The following is a 20213-nucleotide window of genomic DNA, read 5'->3' on the forward strand; positions in this document are numbered from 1 at the left end:
GTAAAACCCGCACTATTCGTGTTTGCAGATGACCTTCCTCGCCGCCGGCCTCCACAGATCTATAAGCCGCCCACAGCAGAGATGATAGCTTATCTGGATTTCAGCGTGTCCACAACAGGCATGCTCACTGGAGTCAAGGTGAGACACGTGACTTTTTATATGACACAGTCTCCTCTACTGACTGGGGCTTTTACAGGATGAATTTTGCCACATGAAAAATACTGTAAAAATACTGTGTTCTCTCACGGCGCTATTTTAAACCAAATATTGGCATCAATTCTGTAGTCGTTTTCTAATTTCATGTTGGCTGTATCTTAAACTTGTTAATGCCTGTCTCATACATTATAGCAGTAGTAGAGTAGTATTAAAACACCAGCAGGAATCAGCAGGGTGTCGTTTTTCTTTTTGTAATCCAGTACAGTCACAGATGCACATACCTGGAGCATGTCTTCATTTTTAAAAAGTGAAAGCGTGTAAGGAACAGTTTCTGATTATATATGAGTGGCAGATATCTATGGAAGACTTTGCTTTATAAAACATACAAAAAATTAATTCTTTATCTTTTCTTGTCTTTTATCAGATCTCTCATGCAGCAGTCAGCGCACTTTGCCGCTCTATAAAGCTTCAGTGTGAGCTGTACTCCTCTCGCCAAATAGCCATCTGTCTGGATCCTTATTGTGGTCTGGGCTTTGTCTTGTGGTGCCTCGCCAGGTACGGTAAAACGTCATCTACAATATTACATAGTTATTTACAGAGGTATCACTTTCCCCACTTTTTCACCTACATGTTTTGTCTCACAGTGTCTACTCAGGTCACCAGTCAATCCTGATTCCTCCGTTCGAGCTGGAGACCAGCTTGTCTCTGTGGCTAAGCACGCTCAGTCAGTACCGTATCAGAGACACCTTCTGCTCCTACTCTGTCATGGAGCTCTGCACTAAGGGATTGGGTACTCAGACAGATTTACTCAAGGTTAGGACTCGACATGCAGGAAGAGAAACAATACAGCTATTTTTAAAATAAAACATCATGGGTTTGATCATTTGCGTGTTTGTTTAAGGCCCGTGGTGTGAACCTGTCGTGTGTGCGGAGCTGCGTGGTGATAGCAGAGGAACGCCCTCGTCTTGCCCTTACACACTCCTTCTCCAAACTGTTTAAGGATGTCGGGCTGTCGTCCAGAGCTGTCAGCACTGCTTTTGGTTCCAGAGTTAACCTGGCCATCTGCCTGCAGGTACACCAACCAGCAGGATGTAGCTGTTGATCATAGATCAAATGAGAAAGAAGTGGGACCTCTTTAAACCTGTTCTTTATATGTGTGTGTGTTTCAGGGCACCACTGGTCCTGATCCCTGTACGGTGTATGTGGACATGAAGTCCCTGCGCCATGACAGGTGAGAACAAGTTAGTTAAAGTAAACTTGCTATTATTTAGTAAAAGCTTACTTTACACTTTTTTTTCTAGCTAAATGGGATTTATTGGACATGATCAATATAAAAAATAATATCACGTGTAAACATAAAGTTGTTTTATATTTTTAAAAAAACTCATATGTCCTCATGTGGAGACAGTTTATTTTATATTATGACACAAAGAATAAAATGCTTTATTAAGCAGAGTGACAGATGAGGTGCAGGAAAGCCAAAATGTAACGCTCCCATATGAGGACTCAGGGTTTCAGGAGGTTCATTGACAAAATTGTATGTATTTTTCTGGGGGTTTTCTGAAAAAACAATAAAAACAATAACACCAAAGATTTTTCTTTGGCTCTGGCTAAAACCTCACTGGCATCAGAAACTTCTCTGTGCAGGAAAATCCCTGACATGGTCCAATTCGCAAAGATTAATTAGAACTTTGAATATTTATAAATGCGCTGCCTGTGTTTTTGGCAGAGTGAGGCTGGTGGAGAGAGGAGCACCTCAGAGTCTTCCTCTAATGGAGTCTGGCAAGGTGAAACTCATTATGCGCTGTCCTGTGTGTTTTCTTTCTCAATTTTTGATAGGTTTAATGAAAAGCATGTCAGAGTTGTATTTAGTGTCTTTGTTTCTCTGTCATTTTTAGATACTGCCAGGTGTTCGGGTGATCATAGTAAATCCAGAGACCCGAGGCCCACTTGGCGATTCTCATCTAGGAGAGGTTAGAGAGCCTTGACCCCAGCACACACGCATATCGAGACCAAACCTGCAGTTAGAGAAGATTTTTCTCTGAAAGTGACATATGTTTCTTTCTCTTAGATCTGGGTAAACAGCCCTCACAATGCCAGTGGCTACTACACCATATACGGAGAGGAAAGTCTTCAGGCTGATCACTTCAACACCAAGCTCAGCTTCGGAGACCCGCACACTTTATGGGCCAGAACTGGATACCTGGGTTTTGTGAAGAGGACCGAGCTACTGGATGCAAGCGGGGGTAAATAGACCCCAACTGAGCTAAAACCTGGACTCAGAAATATTGATGGAATAGTGCTGATAAGTTTAATGTAACAAGATTTGCAGATTTAAACCTGATAAAGCATAAACTTAAATAAACTTTATTAAACTAAAGTAACCTCGATCCTACAGTAACCAATTACAAATTTTGCTCTAATGTGACTGAATGTGTTTGGGGGGGTGTTGCTTATATTGTTTGCATTTCTGTGCTCAGATCGGCATGATGCTCTGTTTGTGGTGGGCTCACTGGATGAGACCTTGGAGCTACGAGGCTTGCGCTACCATCCTATTGACATTGAAACGTCAGTGTCACGGGCTCACCGAAGTATTGCTGAGAGGTGCGAATGCATGCACACACACCGACACACACTTTAATGTTTTTAGCAATGTAGGAGCAGGTAATAACTGGACATAAATAACTTCAGCTTAATATATTATAATATCCTACAGTATTTATCAAACTAAAAAGGCAGCTCATTCTCTTTCTTTTGGCAGTACTTTAGATATATAACACATTTTGGGGTTAACTTGAGAAAAAAGGCAGTTGGAAAGGTCAAATGTATCATGATACTATATTGTGATATTTAAAAACCCCATGTAACAGTATCATTTCTGAAATGTTGTCAACACACATAAAGGCAGTACAATTATAAACATAGTTTTAAAGATAAAAGACATGTTATGAACATCCCTACATGTGCCTGAATGCTGTCAATGCAAACAAAGTCAATATAGCATTAATATCATTTTGACCTACAGAGGAATCTATTGACTTTGAAAGATAAGTCAGAGGTCACATATGAAGTCATATTTGAAGTGTTTAAACAGTACTTTCTGTATCTTGACAAAACATACCACACCTCTGAGATTCCTGTCAAATCTCGACCAATAAATCATTAATCTGACCTTGAACAACTTCATGGATTTAAGACAGATTTTAATGGATCATTAACAGGACCCTACAAAGTTTTATCAGAATTCATTCAAAATGTTTCCAGCTATCGTGTTTACAGACAGAAAGACACACAGAAACGCTGCCAAAAACATAACCTCCTTGGCGTGAGTAAAAAGCCTGGCTGGTACTAATAAGGATAGAAATATAAACCTTGCAGGTAATCATTGAAAATATTATGTCTCCATTTATTTAGAAATCAGCAGTTTTTGTTGTTGTTTATGGGAGAAAGAAATACAAGAAGTGATGAGCTCATTTCAAAGGAGGAGCAACTGAAAAAATAACCTCACTTTTTTCATTTGTGAAAACATAATTACTAAAAAGAGCAGCAGCATGGGTTCTTCCCAGTTTCTTATTATTGCTAAACCTAAAAAACATAAAGGTAAAAACAGAAAATTGGGCCTTTGTGTATAAATTTTGGAAACCCACTGCCTTAATAAAACATTACATTTCAAGTTGTCATCACAACGTAATATCCTATTAGTTTTTATTATTCCTCATCGTGACACTGCTGTTAAGTGCCTCGTCCTTGTGCGTCACAGTGCTGTGTTTACGTGGACCAACCTGCTGGTGGTGGTGTCGGAGCTGTGTGGTTCAGAGCAGGATGCGTTGGACCTGGTGCCTCTGATAACCAACGTGGTGCTGGAGGAGCACCACCTCATTGTGGGTGTGGTGGTCATCGTTGACCCCGGTGTCATTCCAATCAACTCCAGGGGAGAAAAGCAACGCATGCACCTTCGTGACTCTTTCCTCGCTGACCAGCTGGATCCTATCTATGTTGCTTACAACATGTGAGCGCTTGTGGTGGTGTTCTAGGATTTTAAAAAAATTTTTTTTTTAGCCATTATCCCGCCATCTGGCTACTGGCTTGGTTGAGGTGTAAGGCAAAAGCATGAACCACATATACTGACACCTAGCCCTGTGTGACACCAGCATATCTTGGCCACATGCATGTCTGTGATTGGATCTGTGATGCTTGGAGTTGTTCACTGTGTTTTTTTTTTCAATATATAGAATTTTGGGGAAGAGGTAACATGTGCATGTCGCACATTGGAAGCAAAAAAAAAGAAAAAGTCCCTCCTGCTCCTATTCTTTTCTTTTTTGTTCTGCAGAAGGGGCGGAACAACACATACAACAGGACCACTTTTTATCAAATCTTTGTGAAAATCCATCCTTTTATTATGCCGTTACCACAAAAACCTTCCCTTTTGTGTCTACGCAGCGCAACTGCACTTCAATCTGCAACTTGAAATATTTTTACATTTCAGACGCACACAAACGCATGTGCTGAGCCCTCGTCATTTATCACTAATACAGATGAATAAGAGGGCAAACTGTGAAAATAACAGCAAGTCTGTGGACATTACTTAAAATGCTTTTTTTTCCCTTAATAATGAAGCCAAATAGATTTTCCTGCCCTAATATATTTCTTGCCTTATAAAACTTTCAAACAGCCATACATTCCTAACTTAATTTTTAAGAATTTACCCTGAACGGCTGTTGATTCTCCTTTGGGTCTGAATAGTAGTTGAAATCCTGGTAGATATCCAAAGGGATCAAAGCAAAAGATGAAAGAGGCCATATTCTGTACTGTACTTATGAGGGCCTCCTTTTATTTTAGATACTGTACGTAACTGTATAGATATTTTTAATTGTAAAAATGTATAGATGCTTACTCAGCTCTCTCGGTTGATGGTTTGTAGATAAAGAACCCAACAGGGAGATTACAACAGTAGCAGAAAGAAGATTGTAAATACAGTTTAACAGTTTCGAAGTGGTACACTAGCTATGTAATGGAGGATAAAGGTAAATAACTTTAAAGCATTATTAGTCAGGATGAATTTAACATTGCACTTTCACAAAAAAAATCTCTATTTTATTATAACAATGAGGCATTATAAATGGTTCAGGAGCATGCGTGTGATGAATCTTGGCTGAGGACTTTTGAGGTGTCAGTGGGAGGGCTATCACTGGTAATGCCAGGAAACTTTCTATCAGCCGCTGGGGGGAAAAAAGTGTCTATAGAGAAGGCTAAAAACCAATATTATGACTGTTTTCAGGCTACCAGGTTATTTTGTAAGAAAAAGCAGGCCCCACAAGTGTTCATATATAATCCATTACCATCATACTTGCAAAAGAGCCATGCCCCTCTAAGTTTAGTTTTACACAATAGAGCAAGTATGTAAAAGTTCAGCCCGTTTCTCCCCTCACCGCTAGAAGGTTCATTCAAACTGTGTTTTGTCTTTGTGCAACTTTGTAAATAGTTAACTCTGAATGGCAAAAGCAATGCTGTTAGTACCGTCATTATGTATCTGGATTATTTTCTGTGTTCAGTCACTGGATTTTTAGAAGCACTCGTGAATCCATCTGCAGAGCCAGATTTAAAACATCTTTGGTTGACAATGAAAGGTAACGCAGAAAATGGGTTTAAAAAAAAAAAAGAGCAGCTAGATATATTTGCAAACTATAGTTGGATTCCTGCGAACTTGTGCTTCTCCTTGTGCTCCTCAGAGAAGTAAAAGTTTGTTTGTTTTGGATCATACTGTTTCAGTGATGAACCTTGAATATCAACATGTATATAGTATTTGTTTTTTGTTGTTGTTGTTTTTTTTTTTGGGGGGGGGGGGGTTGTTCTGTTTGGACTTTTGCTGTAGTTTTATTATAACATTCAGTCATGCCAAACATTTTAGAAACAACTTTATTCATTTAACATAACTGGGAATGATAATCATTTAATGACTGCACTTTGCACTGGTGGTACTTAACAGCAGGTTTCTACTGTGTGGACTTTTTCCCCGTTTAATGTTACATTAAGTATGTAATGTAATTTTACAGCTTGATACTTATTTTTACCTAGTTTTAAATCCACACACACACACACACACACACACACACACACACACACACACACACACACATATATATATATATATATATATATATATATATATATATATATATATATATATATATAAAAACTAATAGCTCTTCATCTTAGCTTTAACACTGCATCCTACATTTGCAGCAGAATGTTTGCATGACTCAGCCAAGCACAAGAAAGAATTGTCTTGAGGCACATCTTGTCTTGAGGCACAAATGTGGGGGAGGGAGGGGATTTAAATATGTTTGAAACTGTATATTCAGGGAACAAAACTCCTAGGACAGGGATGGACCAGCTGGTCCCGTGGTGCAATCTGTGAAGAGTACCCATAAAATGTAGACATTTGTCAAAATGAGGCGTTACAAACCTAATAAGCATACAGAGGGGTAACTGACAACCAGTGTCCATTTACCATCAACCTGCTTCACTGGGAAGTCTACAAGGGCTTCTTCTGGTTTCCACTCTTTTTTCTCCGTCAGAGTTCTTACACACTATGCAATCCCGATGACGGTGCAATTTCTTTTCAAAGCTTGCACAGTCTGGTGAAATAAACATGATGCTTATACATTTTGTAATTACTAAGAACGGAGGACTGAACAAATTTAACCAGTAGTGTACTTAAGACTGTATTCATCTCTTGAGTTGTTCTGTCAATGTTTTGTGTATGCACACTTTAGTATGTTGTATTTTAATTATTTGGTGAAATCTAAACTTGCTCCAAGAAGGTGTGATCCACTGATTAATCTTTATTGCTACAAAGGTGTTTCAACTCGTATAGTTAAAAAAATAATACTAAGGTGGTACACTTTCCCATTTTCTCACTTATTTTCTATTTTGGTTTGTTGTACTTTGTTTTATACTTTATGTATAAGTAATGCAGAATAAAAAGAACCATTTAATCATTTCAAGTGTCTGGATATTCTTGAGCTTACTAATGAATACTGTTATTACTCCAAATATCTCACACTCTTTGAATTATTGTACACACTGCATCCCCACAGACTGTGGTCATAAAGGGATGGACATGGTCAGTGACTCACGTAGGCTGTGGTGTTTAAACGATGCTCAGCTAGGGCCCTAAATGTGCCAAGAAAAGATCCCCCACACCATTACAGCACCACCACCAGCTGGAACTGTTGACATAACAGGATGGATCTATGTTTTCAGCCAGATTTTGACCCTGCCATCCGAATGTTGAAATCAAAACTTAGCAGACCAGGAAAACTTTTTCCAATTTTAGTGAGCCCATGTGAATTTTAGCCTTGACAAACCTGGCACCTGATGAGGTCTTCTGCTGCTGTAGCCCATCTACTTCAAAGGTGGATGTCTTGCGCATGAATAAATGCGTTTCTGCATAGCTTGGTTGTAACAAGCTGTTATTGGACTTATTGTTCTTTTCCTATCAGGTAGAAGCAGTTTGGCCTCTGGCATCAAAAACACATTTTCACATAGAGACCTGCTGCTCACTGGATATTTTCTCTTTTTCCAATCATTTTCAGTAAACTCTATCGATGCCTGTGTGGGGAAAATCCCAATACATCAGTAGTTACTGAAACTCTCAGATCACTCTGGCACCAGCAAGGATACCATGTTGAAAGTTACATCAAATCCCCTTTCTTAGGGGACAACTGCTCTTGCAAGTTGTCTTGGCCATTTCCACATGCCTAAATACATTGACTTGCTACCATGGGATTATGTGGGGGGTTTTTTTGTTTTGTTTTTTTTGTTAAGGAGCTGCTGAATGGGTGCACATAACAAAGTGTAAGTTACCAGTGCTTCCTTTACAGTAACTGCTACCTGCTCCACACTATATGCAGTAGAAGTCTTGATCCTAGTACAGGTCTCTGAAAGGATGTGAAAACAACTCAACACTTTTTTTCTGTGACAATTTACATAAGTCACTCACTTAGACACACTGTAGGTTTACAAAGCTGCAGTCTTATCTTTTCTGCACTGCCATATTTTCAGCAGGCACAACTGCATAGACATTTAGTGAGTGTATTTCTATAGGATACATCTTTTGAACCTATTACAGAATAACCTGGGTCATATTCTCAATTAACAGGCTCTGCAGTTCTACCAATAATTTTGCATGTGTTTTGTAAGGTCACAGTGACCTTGACCTTTGACCTGTGATCACCATAATCAGTTCATGCCCGTGTCAGTTTGTGTCCAATCTGAAAAAAATGGCCTGATGGAGTTTGAGATTTGCATTTGCATAGCTGTCACTGACACCGAGCTGAAAAAAACATATCAAAGTCTTTTAAAAGATATGCAACAAACATAAACATAACTTTTAGCAAATGGGTCAAACCACTGATGCGACTTCAGAGGGGATTTTTTTTTTTTAATGGTACTGAGATTTTACTCAGCCCTAACCAGCTGTGGCAGATGGCTGCCCCTCCCTGAACCTGGTTCTGCCTGAGGTTTATTCCTGTTAAAAAGGAGTTCTTTCTTCCCACTTTGGCCAAGCGGGTTGTTTGATTGCTGGATTTTTCTCCGTTTTCTGTAGGGTCTACACTTCACAATATAAAGCGCCTTGAGGTGACTGTTGTTGTGATTTGGCATTATATAAATTAAATTCATGTGAACTAAATTAAATTACATGTGTACATAAAAGTGGCAAGTGTCTAAGAAGCGTTAACAACAAAATATACTACATTATACATGATCTAAAAAATATGTAATATTTTTGTAAAATTTAAATCACATAGATATAGTAAAACAAATTACAACTTCTATTAAAAACTTTTAAGTAAAAAACAAAAATAACTAAGAGGACACTAGCATCATCGAATCAGGACACAGAATCATAAAAAGAAAAATCAAATTAGAAATCAAAATCAAAAGGACAGAAGGACGACGTTAAAAAGTTGCAAACATTTAGTCTTGAATGCTCCGATTGCATTGCAAGCACAAAGTCATATATATATATATATATATGTATATGTATATATATATATATATATATATATATATATATATATATATATATATATATATAGACAAATGAGAAGATGTGTCAGGAGGCTGTCCACAGATAGAGCATTTTACACCTGTCGTTCTTTGATCAGTTTAAATGAACCTTCTTCAAGTCAACATCTCAGAAAATGTTGCAGCTCGAATAGTCAGAATTGTCTTTATTCCCTGAAAACATAGTGTAGTAAACTTTTCATTTCTCTGTGTTTACTAGTTGTTCAAACTCTTCCCACCAATCACAAAGCCTAAAGAAACTGTTACGTAATGCGTCTTTGCTTTAGCAGCACCGCCCATTTCCTTTGGGAAAAAAGTGGTCAGCGATTTTTTTTAGCTGACATCTTTATGTTTTTAGCCTTTTAGCCTTCGGTGCTAAGTACTTTTAGGATTACTTTTTTTGATCAAAGATCTATACCCAAATCGCAGGAAGTCCACGCTGTGAGCGAGAGCAGCTTCTCTGCATTTGAAAAGGTAAATTTCAGCTGCCTGAGCGGTAATTTTGTGCTCGTGTGGCTGTCTGCTCGGCTGTGGCGGTAATGGCGGCTGCTACTTCGTCAACTCCTCGCCGTTTTACGAAAAGGGAAGGTGTAGTTAGCTTAATGGCTCCCCGTATCGCTGACGTCTGTTGACGCGGTAACTTGCGTGCCAGTGACAGAGTTGCACATATTTGCTCATTCAGACAAAAGCTTGTCCATCCTTTGAATCAGAGGAGAGAAACTTGCCTCGGATGTTGCTATGAAACCGATTTATAAGATTTAAACTGCTCAACATCCGTTTTACTGTACGTTAGCTACCGTTAACTAGCAAGTGTAACCTTAGTGATCTAGAACATTCTAGCAGTGAGGAGCTTTTATTTCACCCGAAAACGTTTGCTTGGGATGGAAGTTGCACATTGTAAAATTAGCAATAAATGAATAAAGAAAAAAAAAAGTTAAAACTGTTGACTCTCGGGCCTAGGCATGTTTCGTAACTCCTTTGCAACGTTAGTTGCATTTGGGCTAGCGCGACCTAACCAAAGAGGAAGTTGTTTTTTTTTAGTTGGCTTTAATTCACGTTTTTTAAACTGCAGAATAATTAAATAAACTGTGATTTGACCGCTCATATATTCTTCACACTGATTGTATTAATGATGTTAAGTAGTAGAGGAAAAGAAGCAGAGAAGGCCACAGCGGAGTGGTTACAACATGTCACAGGCGTACCACCCCGCCACACAAAGTTGTTGTTAACACTAGCGCCACTGTGGAACGGTAATATTGACTTATTTCTTCCCAGTTACTATGGAAGAAGTACAGCAGGTCAGCAATGGCATTGAGTCACAGACTGCAACCATTCCCACTACCATCACAACCTCTCAGTTCTCACAGATAGGCCACCAGGTAACTAATAGATCGCTTTCAAAATGCATTAAGAAGTATCACTGCTATACTACAGCTGCTCTCGCACTGCTGATAATACAAGGCCACTTATGAATGCCAGGCTGAAAGCGCATATCTGACCTTTTGTTACAGCTTCATGTTTAGGTTCATTCATGAAGTTTTTGTTCTCAACTCTTGCTGTCACACACCTTAAATTTGTTTACTTATTTATGCTGCTAAATGGAAATTGAGACGAAATAACCAAATACATTCTAGGTTGTAGTGTAGTAAGTCTGCTTGGCTTAGCCTTGCTGCTTATTTCGTAAAGCTGTTTCAATTCATATCTGCAGTACTATTGAGGTCACAGTATCTATGAACTATCCACTTAAAGTACATGGTGTCCAAATGAGGATAAATGAAGACTTAAATGTGACAAAAAGCAACTATGTGGAATCATATTGTTATCAGGTTGTCAGGTTTATAAATAATAATTTGAAAGATAATTTTTCTTAAGATTTCCTCTTATAGTTTGTTATTTTTAGTCATACTAATTGGATATTGCTCTTGCTACTGAGTGTCTTTTAAAAAAAGGAGGGGAAAATCTTTTGTGAACAATTAAAGCTGAATTTACCTCTACTAAAACTACACCAGAGTGCCACAGGAAGCTTCGTGGCTAAATATGGCAAAAATAAAAAGTATGTTGTGTGTAAATTTGAGTGAAAATTTCGTTATATCCTTATTAATATTTCTGTTGTTCTCAAAGGTTCTGAGCGCACTTGTGTGTATGTATACACATACACACACACACACACTGACACTGACACCAAGCTACTATGTCAAACATACAGTTTTTTGACATTTAGAACTTTTCTGTGTTTTTTTCCAGATGTCACTGGGTGGTTCTCCTGTAGCTGTTGTGCAGCTGCCTGGTGGTCAGTTTCAGGTTCAGGGTGTGATCCAGTCTGCACAGTCATCAGTCATTCAGTCCCCTCAGGGGCAGAATACACAGGTAAGACCGGCTGCTTTTCTCAGCTCTGTATTTATTTTATTTTCAAATGGACCTTTGTTTAAATTGTTTTTATATCATAATTGGCCACCTACTTTCAAGGCCCAGGGTACAGACAGCGAAGACTCACAGGATTCATCAGACAGTGGAGCAGCAACTCAAAAAACCAGAGAGATACTGGCGAGGCGGCCTTCATATCGGTAAGGAAAACAAACAAACAAAAAGAAGCTGAAAACCCAGTTCTTGTTTAATAAACAACAATTCAGGAACTGTCATTTTCTCACATTATAGAAAAATCCTGAATGACCTTTCAGCAGAGGAAGTGGCACACATTGAGGGAAAGGACAGCAGTCCGACAGCCACAGGAGTTACGGGTGTTACAGTACCAACCACACCAATCTACCAGACCAGCAGCGGCCAGTACAGTAAGAGCTTTTCCCTTCGGTTATATTTATATTGAAAGGAGAACCTACAAAATGTTTCTCGCTGACTTGCGAAATTAAGAATTGCCTTGAAATGTAAAATATATATATATAGGGAAAAGAGCTCTATATATACAGGGAGCGCTATACTGAAAGTTAGAATTTTTGTAGTACTTGAGCTACTCACAAAAATGTAATTTTTACTTTTGCTTTACCGGCTTCTAATACTGTTTGTGTAATTTTATTCTAGTTACCATAGCTGCAAATGGCACAATCCAGCTGGCATCTCCAGGGTCCGAAGGCATTCAGGGACTTCAGGCTGTCACCATGGCCAACTCTGGTGGAGCCCAGTCAAGCACCACCATCCTTCAGTATGCCCAGACACCTGATGGACAGCAGATACTGGTGCCTAGCAATCAGGTTGTTGTACAAGGTGAGTCAATAAAATTTGCCAGTTTTTAACCAGTTTTTTTCCTGATTACTTTTTTGTGAGCTTAAATGTGTTCAGCTAAATTATGCTCTCTCATAACATGTTCCAGTCAGATGACGGTGCCTTATCAAGGGGCTCTGGCTACAAGAACAATGTAGGATTGGCAGTCAAAAAAGTAAATCCAGTCACAAGTCTTCCTGGAGCTTACTCCAACATCCTGTAGTACATACCACGGACCAGTAGAATCTGGGAAAACACACATACTACACTAAATACTTACCTACCATGCAGCATATTGTGTAGTGGCCTTGTCTGAAAATCTTTACATTCTTAGATTTTATCTGCTCAGTGGTATGTGTGTAGTAACTTGCCAAATACAGCTTGTAAGGTTCTTTATAAGAACCATCTTACTTCCAACAACATGTCTTTTTATTTTTCAGTCTAATTATTGTTTATTTGAAAAACAAACCCAAACTGCTAGTTGAGTCACATAGGTTTGAAATCTTTTGAAAAAAGAAGGGTAGAAAAAAGGCCAACAAGCCCGAGCAGTAATAATTCAAATTTCTGGTGAACACAAGAATTCCTCTTGTGTGCCAAGTGAAGTAACATATGTCTTGTTGGACTATACCACTGTATATAGTTCTGGTCAACTGAGAAGTAATTACTGATCAAACATCTTAACTCATGCCTGCATGCAAAACTCTTGTTTTTCCGGTTGTAATTCTTTGACTATTGTTCCACACAGGTGCAGGAGGAGAAGTGCAGACGTACCAGATCCGCACAGCACCCACATCCACTTCCTTGCCTCAGACTGTAGTTATGACGTCTCCTGTGGGACTGTCCCAGACTAAAACTGATGATCCAACACTGAAAAGAGAAATTAGGCTCGCAAAAAACAGGTAAATCCACAGTGTATTTGTGAGTAAAACAAGGTCTAATATTCTGCCTGGATGGGGAAGCTTTAACAAGTTGTATGAAAAAGCTAAAAGTTTACAAAATCAGCAACTGATTTGGACCCGAAAAAACAATCTATAGGTGTGAAAATGCCCCAGGTGCTTTTACTTTGTGTACATTCATTTTATGGTTATAGTTATAGTTGGGGGAGGTAGGGATTGGACAAAATCCTCTATCACCGTATCAGTAAGTTTATAGTACACATTGTGAAACACTTTTTTTCCTGTTTTCAGAGAGGCAGCCCGTGAATGTCGACGGAAGAAAAAGGAATATGTTAAATGCCTGGAAAACCGCGTAGCTGTTCTCGAGAACCAAAACAAGACTCTGATTGAAGAACTCAAAACATTAAAAGATCTTTATTGTGTTAAAACAGGGTAACCTGTGTGAATAATGTTCATGGATTGGGACGTAGTGTGACAGTGGTGCACCTCAGCCATTTGGACGTGATGGGGTTTCTGGGAACACTTCATTTCAGGCTGAGATTCTACAGGGTTTTGTTTTTTGTTTTGTTTTTTACTCTGTTTGATATAAAAAAAAGTGACTTATAGCAGTGACATTTACTTGGAAAAAAAATACAAATTGGCCATTTTTCCACCTGCTGTTTTTAAAAAATGCTAATGCTATAACATTTATAGTTGTGTACATTTTTAATAATGGGAGATATGAAATTGTGAGCTTTAATGTTGAGTCTCAGTTTCTAAATGTATCCCTTTCCTTTTTTTTTCTTGTTTTTTTTTTTTTAAACTTTGCTGTTGGATTTTTTTTTCTTAAACAGCATCTGCAGAAATTTGACTATATAATTACTACACAGACATATTTTGTTTATTTTATGAACCAGCATTTCCCCTCATTTCCCTATAAGGAGATGTTACAATTGTCATTCCTTATGTTTGTGCAATGCAATATAAAAGGTAAGAGAGAAAGGAAACAAACAAAATTAAGTGTGGTTTGTTTGGGTGTTTTATGGCCGTTCCTTAGACAATCAGGGAAAAAAAAGCACAGTGTCCAGGTAATATTTATTATATACATCATGGGAGGGAAGGGAAAGGAGAACAAAACAGTAAATGTGTAAATGCTGATTGTGTAAATAAATATATTTTCACTCAATTTATGTAGTGTGGCTAATGTATTGCAATAAAAATGTAAGCAGATCTGTTACAATTACAGGGATAAATGAAAATAATTTCAGGTGTTTTTTCAGAATTTTAAACTTGTGTGCACTCAGATGGGCTGCCTCTCAAAATAAACCTCCAGCCTGAACTTGGACCTCAACTAGTAGTTTGAAATTCATATGTAAACTGTGGACAGGCCATTATAAGTGTTGCTTTAGGATGTCTGTCACTGTATAACCTGAATGTTTTAATATAAACTCCACAGTCCAACATGCAGTCATTTAATACAGTATCCCATGATGTGTGGCCTGATCATCAAACTGACATTTGGAGCCTCAATGTGTCTCAAGTTAAGCTCGGTAAAACCAGCTACCTCTATATCTTTCCATGTTGCTCTGGTAATCATGCATCCATCCCCGAGATGGCACCAGAGAGGCTCAAACACATACTGCAAAAAGTATGTCCAGGATGAAGAATCTGAGACAACATGTTCCAAAAAGTAGAAGGCGCCGCCCTGAAACACAGTCAGCAAAAAAAGATTATATTGTGTTCATGTGTGGTTGTGTAATGCTGGTTATACATACGCTGGGGCTGACTTTCTGGCTGATACTGGTTCAAACTAGATGAAGTGTGACAGAGAAGGGGTGTGGCGATCCCAGTATAACCATCGGACTCCTCCATTGGAGCCATACATCTATCAGATATCTTAGGATTTGCTAACAGTAAAAAATCTTCTTGACAAGCATTAAGGGAAAAAGAAGTCTACTTTAAAAGTGTGGTCTTTTGCATATTTTAACTTAAAATATTTAACAGATTTGTTCAAATGCAAGACGTGTGAGGTTCAGGTAAAATATCACCTTCAGTGGGTCGACCACAAATGATGCAAAATCTGCATAAGTAGATACTTCACAGAGAAACCAGTCTAATACTTTGTAGAATGGCCTCATTTTCAGACAACCACAATACCTCAAATTTAACTTGAGATGCCACTGACTATACTACATGTTGAGTACTTCTGGAAGAAGGGCTTCTAGGGCTACAGATTTCTGCCCAGTATCTAGCCCTAGCTTTTAATATTGGCGGAAGTTGGGGCCAAATACTTTCATGAGTGTTAGCAGCAAATAAAATAAATCCTACTGAGCCTGAAGGCAGCACCGAGACGTTACTTACTGTTCTGAGAACGCGCCGGGCCTCCTGCAGGACCTGCTGCACATTTCTGACAGAGCACAGAACCAAGGTGCAGACAACAACGTCCGCAGAGCCGTCCCGTACTCCCCGCATGTCCTCCCCGGAGACGCACATAAACTTGTCGTAAGTCAGATGCTGGTTTGCGTCCATATTCATCCGCAGGTACTTCTCGAAGTGCGGGTTGGGGTCAGTGCAGATCACCGTGCAGCCGTGGGGGTAAAACTTGAAGTTGGCTCCGCTGCCGCACCCGATCTCCAGGAGGCGAAGGGTGCCATCGGTATCTGCAAATTTGGCCATGTTTCGGAAAAGCTCCCTCTTCACTCTGTGCATTTTGTCGTTGTATGAAAATGTCACATTGTAGGCGAGCAAGGGAAAAAGGCGTTTGTACATGCCACACAGCCCTATGACCTGCATTGCGTGCAAGGGCAGACTCAAGACTGAACAAAGCAGTCTGCATAATTTCATTAGACAAACCTTCATTTCTCACCGAGCTTACCTGAAACCTTGCTGTGGCACCTGAAGATGAACGACTTAAGAAGCTCAAAAGATTACTCTTTTTTAACACCTGACCAACGCCTCTCACTGACACCAGGAGGTGCTGGAAATGCAGTGCAGCCTACATGAGAGTGAAAGCAACACCAAGTTCCCCCAATCTTTGAAAGAAAACACAGACAAACTCAGTGGGCTAAAGACTTTTAATTGCTGCTGTTTTGACACAGTCACCTAAATAACAGCAAAAAATATAAATTTTATCTGATTTTAATCACAAAAGGTACAAATCAATCCCCACAGCACACAAACACTAAGACAATTTTTTTCCCACCAAGCAGTTTGGGAATGAGGAATGGAGGACGAAACACCAAAATGTATTTGTCACTTTAGCTGGATTCAAAGTTAGAGTTGTGTGCTGTCTATGTACGCTTGTCTTTTTAGTGTTCATCTTTTCTGTACAACACTAATGGCTCACTCTAATAAAAAAATAGTATTAAGGTGACTGGTGGTTTCTATTACTGGTGGTCACATGATAGAAGAGGAAAAAGGCAGTTAATGCTCAGCGTATTCAGAAGCTGGTTGTGTGTGTCTGTGTGTTTTGGAAGGGGGTGGTGGGGGGCTCCCTAAAAAGACAATCAGATTGAATTTATTTGACAGCATAGCCTGAGATGTGAGGTTTTATTATGAAGAAGAGCGGCGCTTCAATGTGTCTTAGTTTGAGATCAGAGAATCCGGCTTCCTCCACATATTTCCATGTTTCCCGGACGATCCAACATCCGTCACCGAAGTAGTACCACAAAGGCTGGAGAACGTGCTGAAAGAAGTACGTCCAAGTCGAGGTGTCACCAGCTACGTGCTCTAAGAAGAAGAAGGCTCCACCCTGCACGACAAAGATTTAACATGTAAACTATAAAGTGTGTCAATATTGGGTAATGAGTGGTAAATTAATAGTTTAACTGGCAAACACGTAGGGGGCTCATTTCGTCTTAAGATCTACTACAGAACACACAAATTAATAAACAGAAAAAATACATCCCCAACAAAAAAAACCCCCCAACCAACCAAAACAGTGGAACAGTGGTGAGCTTTTGTAGCTGTGGCCAGCCTATCAAAATCACTAGAAGAAAACATCAATGTCTCATCCAGGAGGACACAAAAAAAACCCAGAACATCATCTAAAGACTGAGAAATTTGTTTACTGAAAAAAATCCCTAAGAAGAATGTCCGGCCATCAATTCATGTCCTAAATCTCAAGGTTATTTGGATTATGCAGCAGGACGATAATCCGAAACACTAGCAAGTCCACCTCTGAATGGCTCAAAAAAAGAAATGACGGTTTTGGCGTGGCCTAGTCAAAGTCTAGAGTGAAATAAGTTTGAGATCCTTTGACATAGCCATAAACAGCCAATCATGCTCAAAAACCCTTCAGTGTAGCTGAATTAAAACACAAGAGTTGCCCAGAATTCCTTCACAGACATGTGAAAGACTGATTGCAGTTATCACAAACACTTGATAACAGTTCTTGTTGTCAAGGGTGGAAAAACCAGTTACCAGGTTTAGGGAGTGATTACTTTTTCATAAAGGGTCGGGTAGGTTTGGATAACTTTTTAACCCTTAATAAATGAAATCATCATTTAAAAACTGCATTTTGCATTTACTTGGATGACCTTTGCCCAGTATTACATTTTTGATGAACTGTTCAGTGATTTGAAACATGTAAGTGTGAGAAATATGCAAAAACATAAGGATTCAGGCAGGGCAAATACTTTTTCACAGCACCGTACTTACAAGCATTAAACTTATTTTTCCTGTTCAAAAAATTATTAATACAAGCATGAAGTCAAATTTGCAGCCTACATTGGACGAATAATGCTTTGTAGTAATGTGAAAAATATGGCTGCCAGTATTACCCTTGTGAAATGTTTATGCAGGATTTTAACAATAAGGAGTTTTAGCCTACCATTCAAGAACTTCTAACCAGTGTTGTTTCATATGTTGTAGCATGTCTCAATGTGATGTGTAAGTTTTTAACCTCCTACAAGTGCCACAAGTGCCTAAATTAACAATACTAGCAACTACCAAAATCATTGGTTTAATCTTTCTGTAATGGTTAATCCACTAGTACAAACTCTTTAATCAAAATGTTGTTTTCAATGCTAAATGCAATTATTGTTCTAATCCAGGAACTCTTCAAATTTACTGTGTTAAAATAAATAAATACATAGATAAAATGGTCAACAACATCAATTTGTTTTTTAATAAGATGCCAAAATACAGTTATTTACTGTTAAAGTAAAGAACTTTTGTAAAATACATGTAAAAGTCACTTTGCCAGTATTTAAACTGTGTGTAAATGACTTGTTGGCCTGTCAAACATATCTCTAATTAATTACTCCAAGTCATTCTCAGCCTGAAACAACATTCCTGTCACGAGATCAAAGGTGCAATCAGTTTTTGGCATTCGTTTCTTGCAAAATGCAGGAAATCGCTTTTTGTGCTCAAACTAGTGTATGTTAAACAGAATCCCTCACTGCATCTGACACATACATCGAAATTGGGCGTCTCTCTTGATCAAGGAAAATTGCTTTTCACACATATCCAATAAATTAAAAATGTAATGTATAAAACAATATTCTTAAGAAATATATGCACTATAATGATCTAATAATGTAATTAATATTGCTTTAAATTAATATGGAATCCCATAAAACAGATGCCTTAAACTGGAGACAGATTTAAAAAAAAAAAAAAAAAAAAGGTGCATGGTACAAAGTGCTATTACTGTCCATCTAGTGACTTGGTGCCTATTGGACTGATATTGGAAACTAAGAACTGATTTCAGTATTGCTGTTGGATAGAACAGGTGGTCTCTAATAAATTTAAGTAATGTTTATGTTGTAAAATCAAACAAAATGATGATAAACTGTTTGAAGAGTGAACACTGCAATTGTTTTCTTGATGACTCCTCAACTTGAAGGCAGTAGTCCACCAAGAGAAGGTGGCAGTACCCACTTATCACGATCACGTGTCATAAAGCTCATAACTGTTAAAGCGATAGAGAACACTTCGACAATTATGACTTCCAAGAAAATATATTGACTCTAGACAATGTCAGACTCTTAGGATACGAAGTAACTGAACCCCCCCCCCCAAACAAAACAAACAAAAATAAAAAAATACACGTACTGTCAGCATATAATCAGAGAAGCAGCACAAATAATAACATAAACAGCATGGCTGCCAATCAGTGTTTAATATGGACTCAATTCAGTCTGAAGTAATGGCTGCAAAGCCCACTCACTGGTCGCAGTATGCGGTGTGCCTCTCGCAGGGTTTGGCTCACGTCGTCCACAGAGCAGAGCACCAGGGTACAGACAACGGCATCTATCGAGTCGTCCTCCACTGCCCTCAGGTCCTCCCCCGACGCCACCACAAATCTCTCATATCGCAGGTGATCGTTCTTGGCCATAGTTTCTGTCAGATATTTCTCGAAGTGCGGGTTCGGGTCGGTGCAGATCAATCTGCTACCAGGCGGATAAAACTCAAAATTTGCACCTGCGCCGCAGCCAATCTCCAAAATTGTGAGCTGCCCGCCAGCCTTCTTGAACTCTGGCAAAACGCGAAACAAATCCTTCTTTTTATCGTGCATCTTCTTATTGTACGATTTCGTCATCCTATTTATACAAATTGGGAAAATACGCTTGTATATTCCGTACAGGCCGACGGCGTGAATCAGGTGAAGCGGAATGCATAATATATTTACTACAGAGCTCAGAAATCTCATTACAGAAGTCATTTTTGCGGAGCACGACTGTCGTGCAGCTAAGCCGCGTAAACAGCAGCGAATGATCGCGAGATAGGAGGTCAGACGGGAAGTATGTCACGCTTTTCAAAATAAAAGTCTACCTAAAAAAGCTATCAGGTTACAAACAGTAGCTGCAAGCATGCAGGAAGCAGTCATCAGAACTCAACCCTAATACTGCTATGAACCTAAGGCAGGCACTAATAAAGTTATGATAAATA

At 38.9% G+C, this 20213-nt stretch overlaps 4 protein-coding genes across 9 annotated transcripts in view; 2 read left to right on the forward strand and 2 right to left on the reverse strand.

Moving 5' to 3' along the window:
- dip2bb (disco-interacting protein 2 homolog Bb) overlaps positions 1-5822 on the forward strand; it is a 41521-nt gene extending 35699 nt beyond the window's left edge. For all 4 annotated transcript variants that reach the window (XM_063474225.1, XM_063474227.1, XM_063474226.1 and 1 more), the window contains 10 exons: positions 29-138; positions 581-711; positions 801-969; positions 1058-1228; positions 1326-1387; positions 1886-1943; positions 2055-2129; positions 2228-2402; positions 2637-2760; positions 3917-5822. In XM_063474225.1, coding sequence (XP_063330295.1) covers positions 29-138; positions 581-711; positions 801-969; positions 1058-1228; positions 1326-1387; positions 1886-1943; positions 2055-2129; positions 2228-2402; positions 2637-2760; positions 3917-4169 — 1328 coding nt within the window. In that variant the 3' untranslated portion in view covers positions 4170-5822. The remainder of the gene's footprint in view (positions 1-28; positions 139-580; positions 712-800; positions 970-1057; positions 1229-1325; positions 1388-1885; positions 1944-2054; positions 2130-2227; positions 2403-2636; positions 2761-3916) is intronic.
- A 3708-nt stretch (positions 5823-9530) lies between these two features.
- atf1 (activating transcription factor 1) lies at positions 9531-14525 on the forward strand. 2 transcript variants are annotated; one of them, XM_063474229.1, is made up of 8 exons: positions 9531-9702; positions 10504-10607; positions 11473-11595; positions 11695-11792; positions 11884-12017; positions 12265-12447; positions 13190-13343; positions 13632-14525. In XM_063474229.1, the coding sequence occupies exons 2-8, from the start codon at positions 10509-10511 to the stop codon at positions 13774-13776; spliced, it is 936 nt and encodes a 311-aa protein (XP_063330299.1). In that variant the 5' UTR covers positions 9531-9702; positions 10504-10508; the 3' UTR covers positions 13777-14525. The 2 variants fall into 2 exon arrangements, with proteins under 2 accessions (XP_063330299.1, XP_063330300.1); XM_063474230.1 differs by lacking the exon at positions 10504-10607.
- Positions 14526-14635: 110 nt separating this feature from the next.
- LOC134627825 (thiol S-methyltransferase TMT1A-like) lies at positions 14636-16672 on the reverse strand. Of its 2 annotated transcripts, XM_063474232.1 has the most exons (3): positions 16195-16672; positions 15681-16020; positions 14636-15024 (listed from the first exon to the last, which is right to left on the reverse strand). In XM_063474232.1, exons 2-3 carry the CDS (start codon positions 15993-15995, stop codon positions 14788-14790), a joined length of 552 nt encoding a protein of 183 aa, XP_063330302.1. In that variant the 5' UTR covers positions 15996-16020; positions 16195-16672; the 3' UTR covers positions 14636-14787. The 2 variants fall into 2 exon arrangements, with proteins under 2 accessions (XP_063330302.1, XP_063330301.1); XM_063474231.1 differs by having other exon boundaries at positions 15681-16672.
- A 114-nt stretch (positions 16673-16786) lies between these two features.
- tmt1a.1 (thiol methyltransferase 1A, tandem duplicate 1) lies at positions 16787-20043 on the reverse strand. The gene is made up of 2 exons (XM_063474233.1): positions 19492-20043; positions 16787-17070 (listed from the first exon to the last, which is right to left on the reverse strand). The coding sequence occupies exons 1-2, from the start codon at positions 19984-19986 to the stop codon at positions 16837-16839; spliced, it is 729 nt and encodes a 242-aa protein (XP_063330303.1). The 5' UTR covers positions 19987-20043; the 3' UTR covers positions 16787-16836.
- Between the last annotated feature and the right edge of the window lie 170 nt (positions 20044-20213).

The sequence above is a fragment of the Pelmatolapia mariae genome, linkage group LG5 (genome assembly GCF_036321145.2).
Source record: "Pelmatolapia mariae isolate MD_Pm_ZW linkage group LG5, Pm_UMD_F_2, whole genome shotgun sequence".
Taxonomy (NCBI): Eukaryota; Metazoa; Chordata; class Actinopteri; order Cichliformes; family Cichlidae; genus Pelmatolapia; species Pelmatolapia mariae.

What these genes read in the sequence shown, in the direction of transcription:
- atf1 (XM_063474229.1), top strand. Translation starts at nt 10,509, where the DNA reads ATGGAAGAAGTACAGCAGGTCAGCAATGGCATTGAGTCACAGACTGCA. An exon ending in GCGAGGCGGCCTTCATATCG is followed by an intron (nt 11,793 to 11,883) that starts GTAAGGAAAACA and finishes CTCACATTATAG; the next exon opens with AAAAATCCTGAATGACCTTT. An exon ending in CAATCAGGTTGTTGTACAAG is followed by an intron (nt 12,448 to 13,189) that starts GTGAGTCAATAA and finishes TGTTCCACACAG; the next exon opens with GTGCAGGAGGAGAAGTGCAG.
- LOC134627825 (XM_063474231.1), bottom strand. Translation starts at nt 16,178, where the DNA reads ATGAAGGTTTGTCTAATGAAATTATGCAGACTGCTTTGTTCAGTCTTG. An exon ending in CCCGGCGCGTTCTCAGAACA is followed by an intron (nt 15,025 to 15,680) that starts GTAAGTAACGTC and finishes ACTGTGTTTCAG; the next exon opens with GGCGGCGCCTTCTACTTTTT.
- tmt1a.1 (XM_063474233.1), bottom strand. Translation starts at nt 19,986, where the DNA reads ATGACTTCTGTAATGAGATTTCTGAGCTCTGTAGTAAATATATTATGC. An exon ending in CACACCGCATACTGCGACCA is followed by an intron (nt 17,071 to 19,491) that starts GTGAGTGGGCTT and finishes TTTGTCGTGCAG; the next exon opens with GGTGGAGCCTTCTTCTTCTT.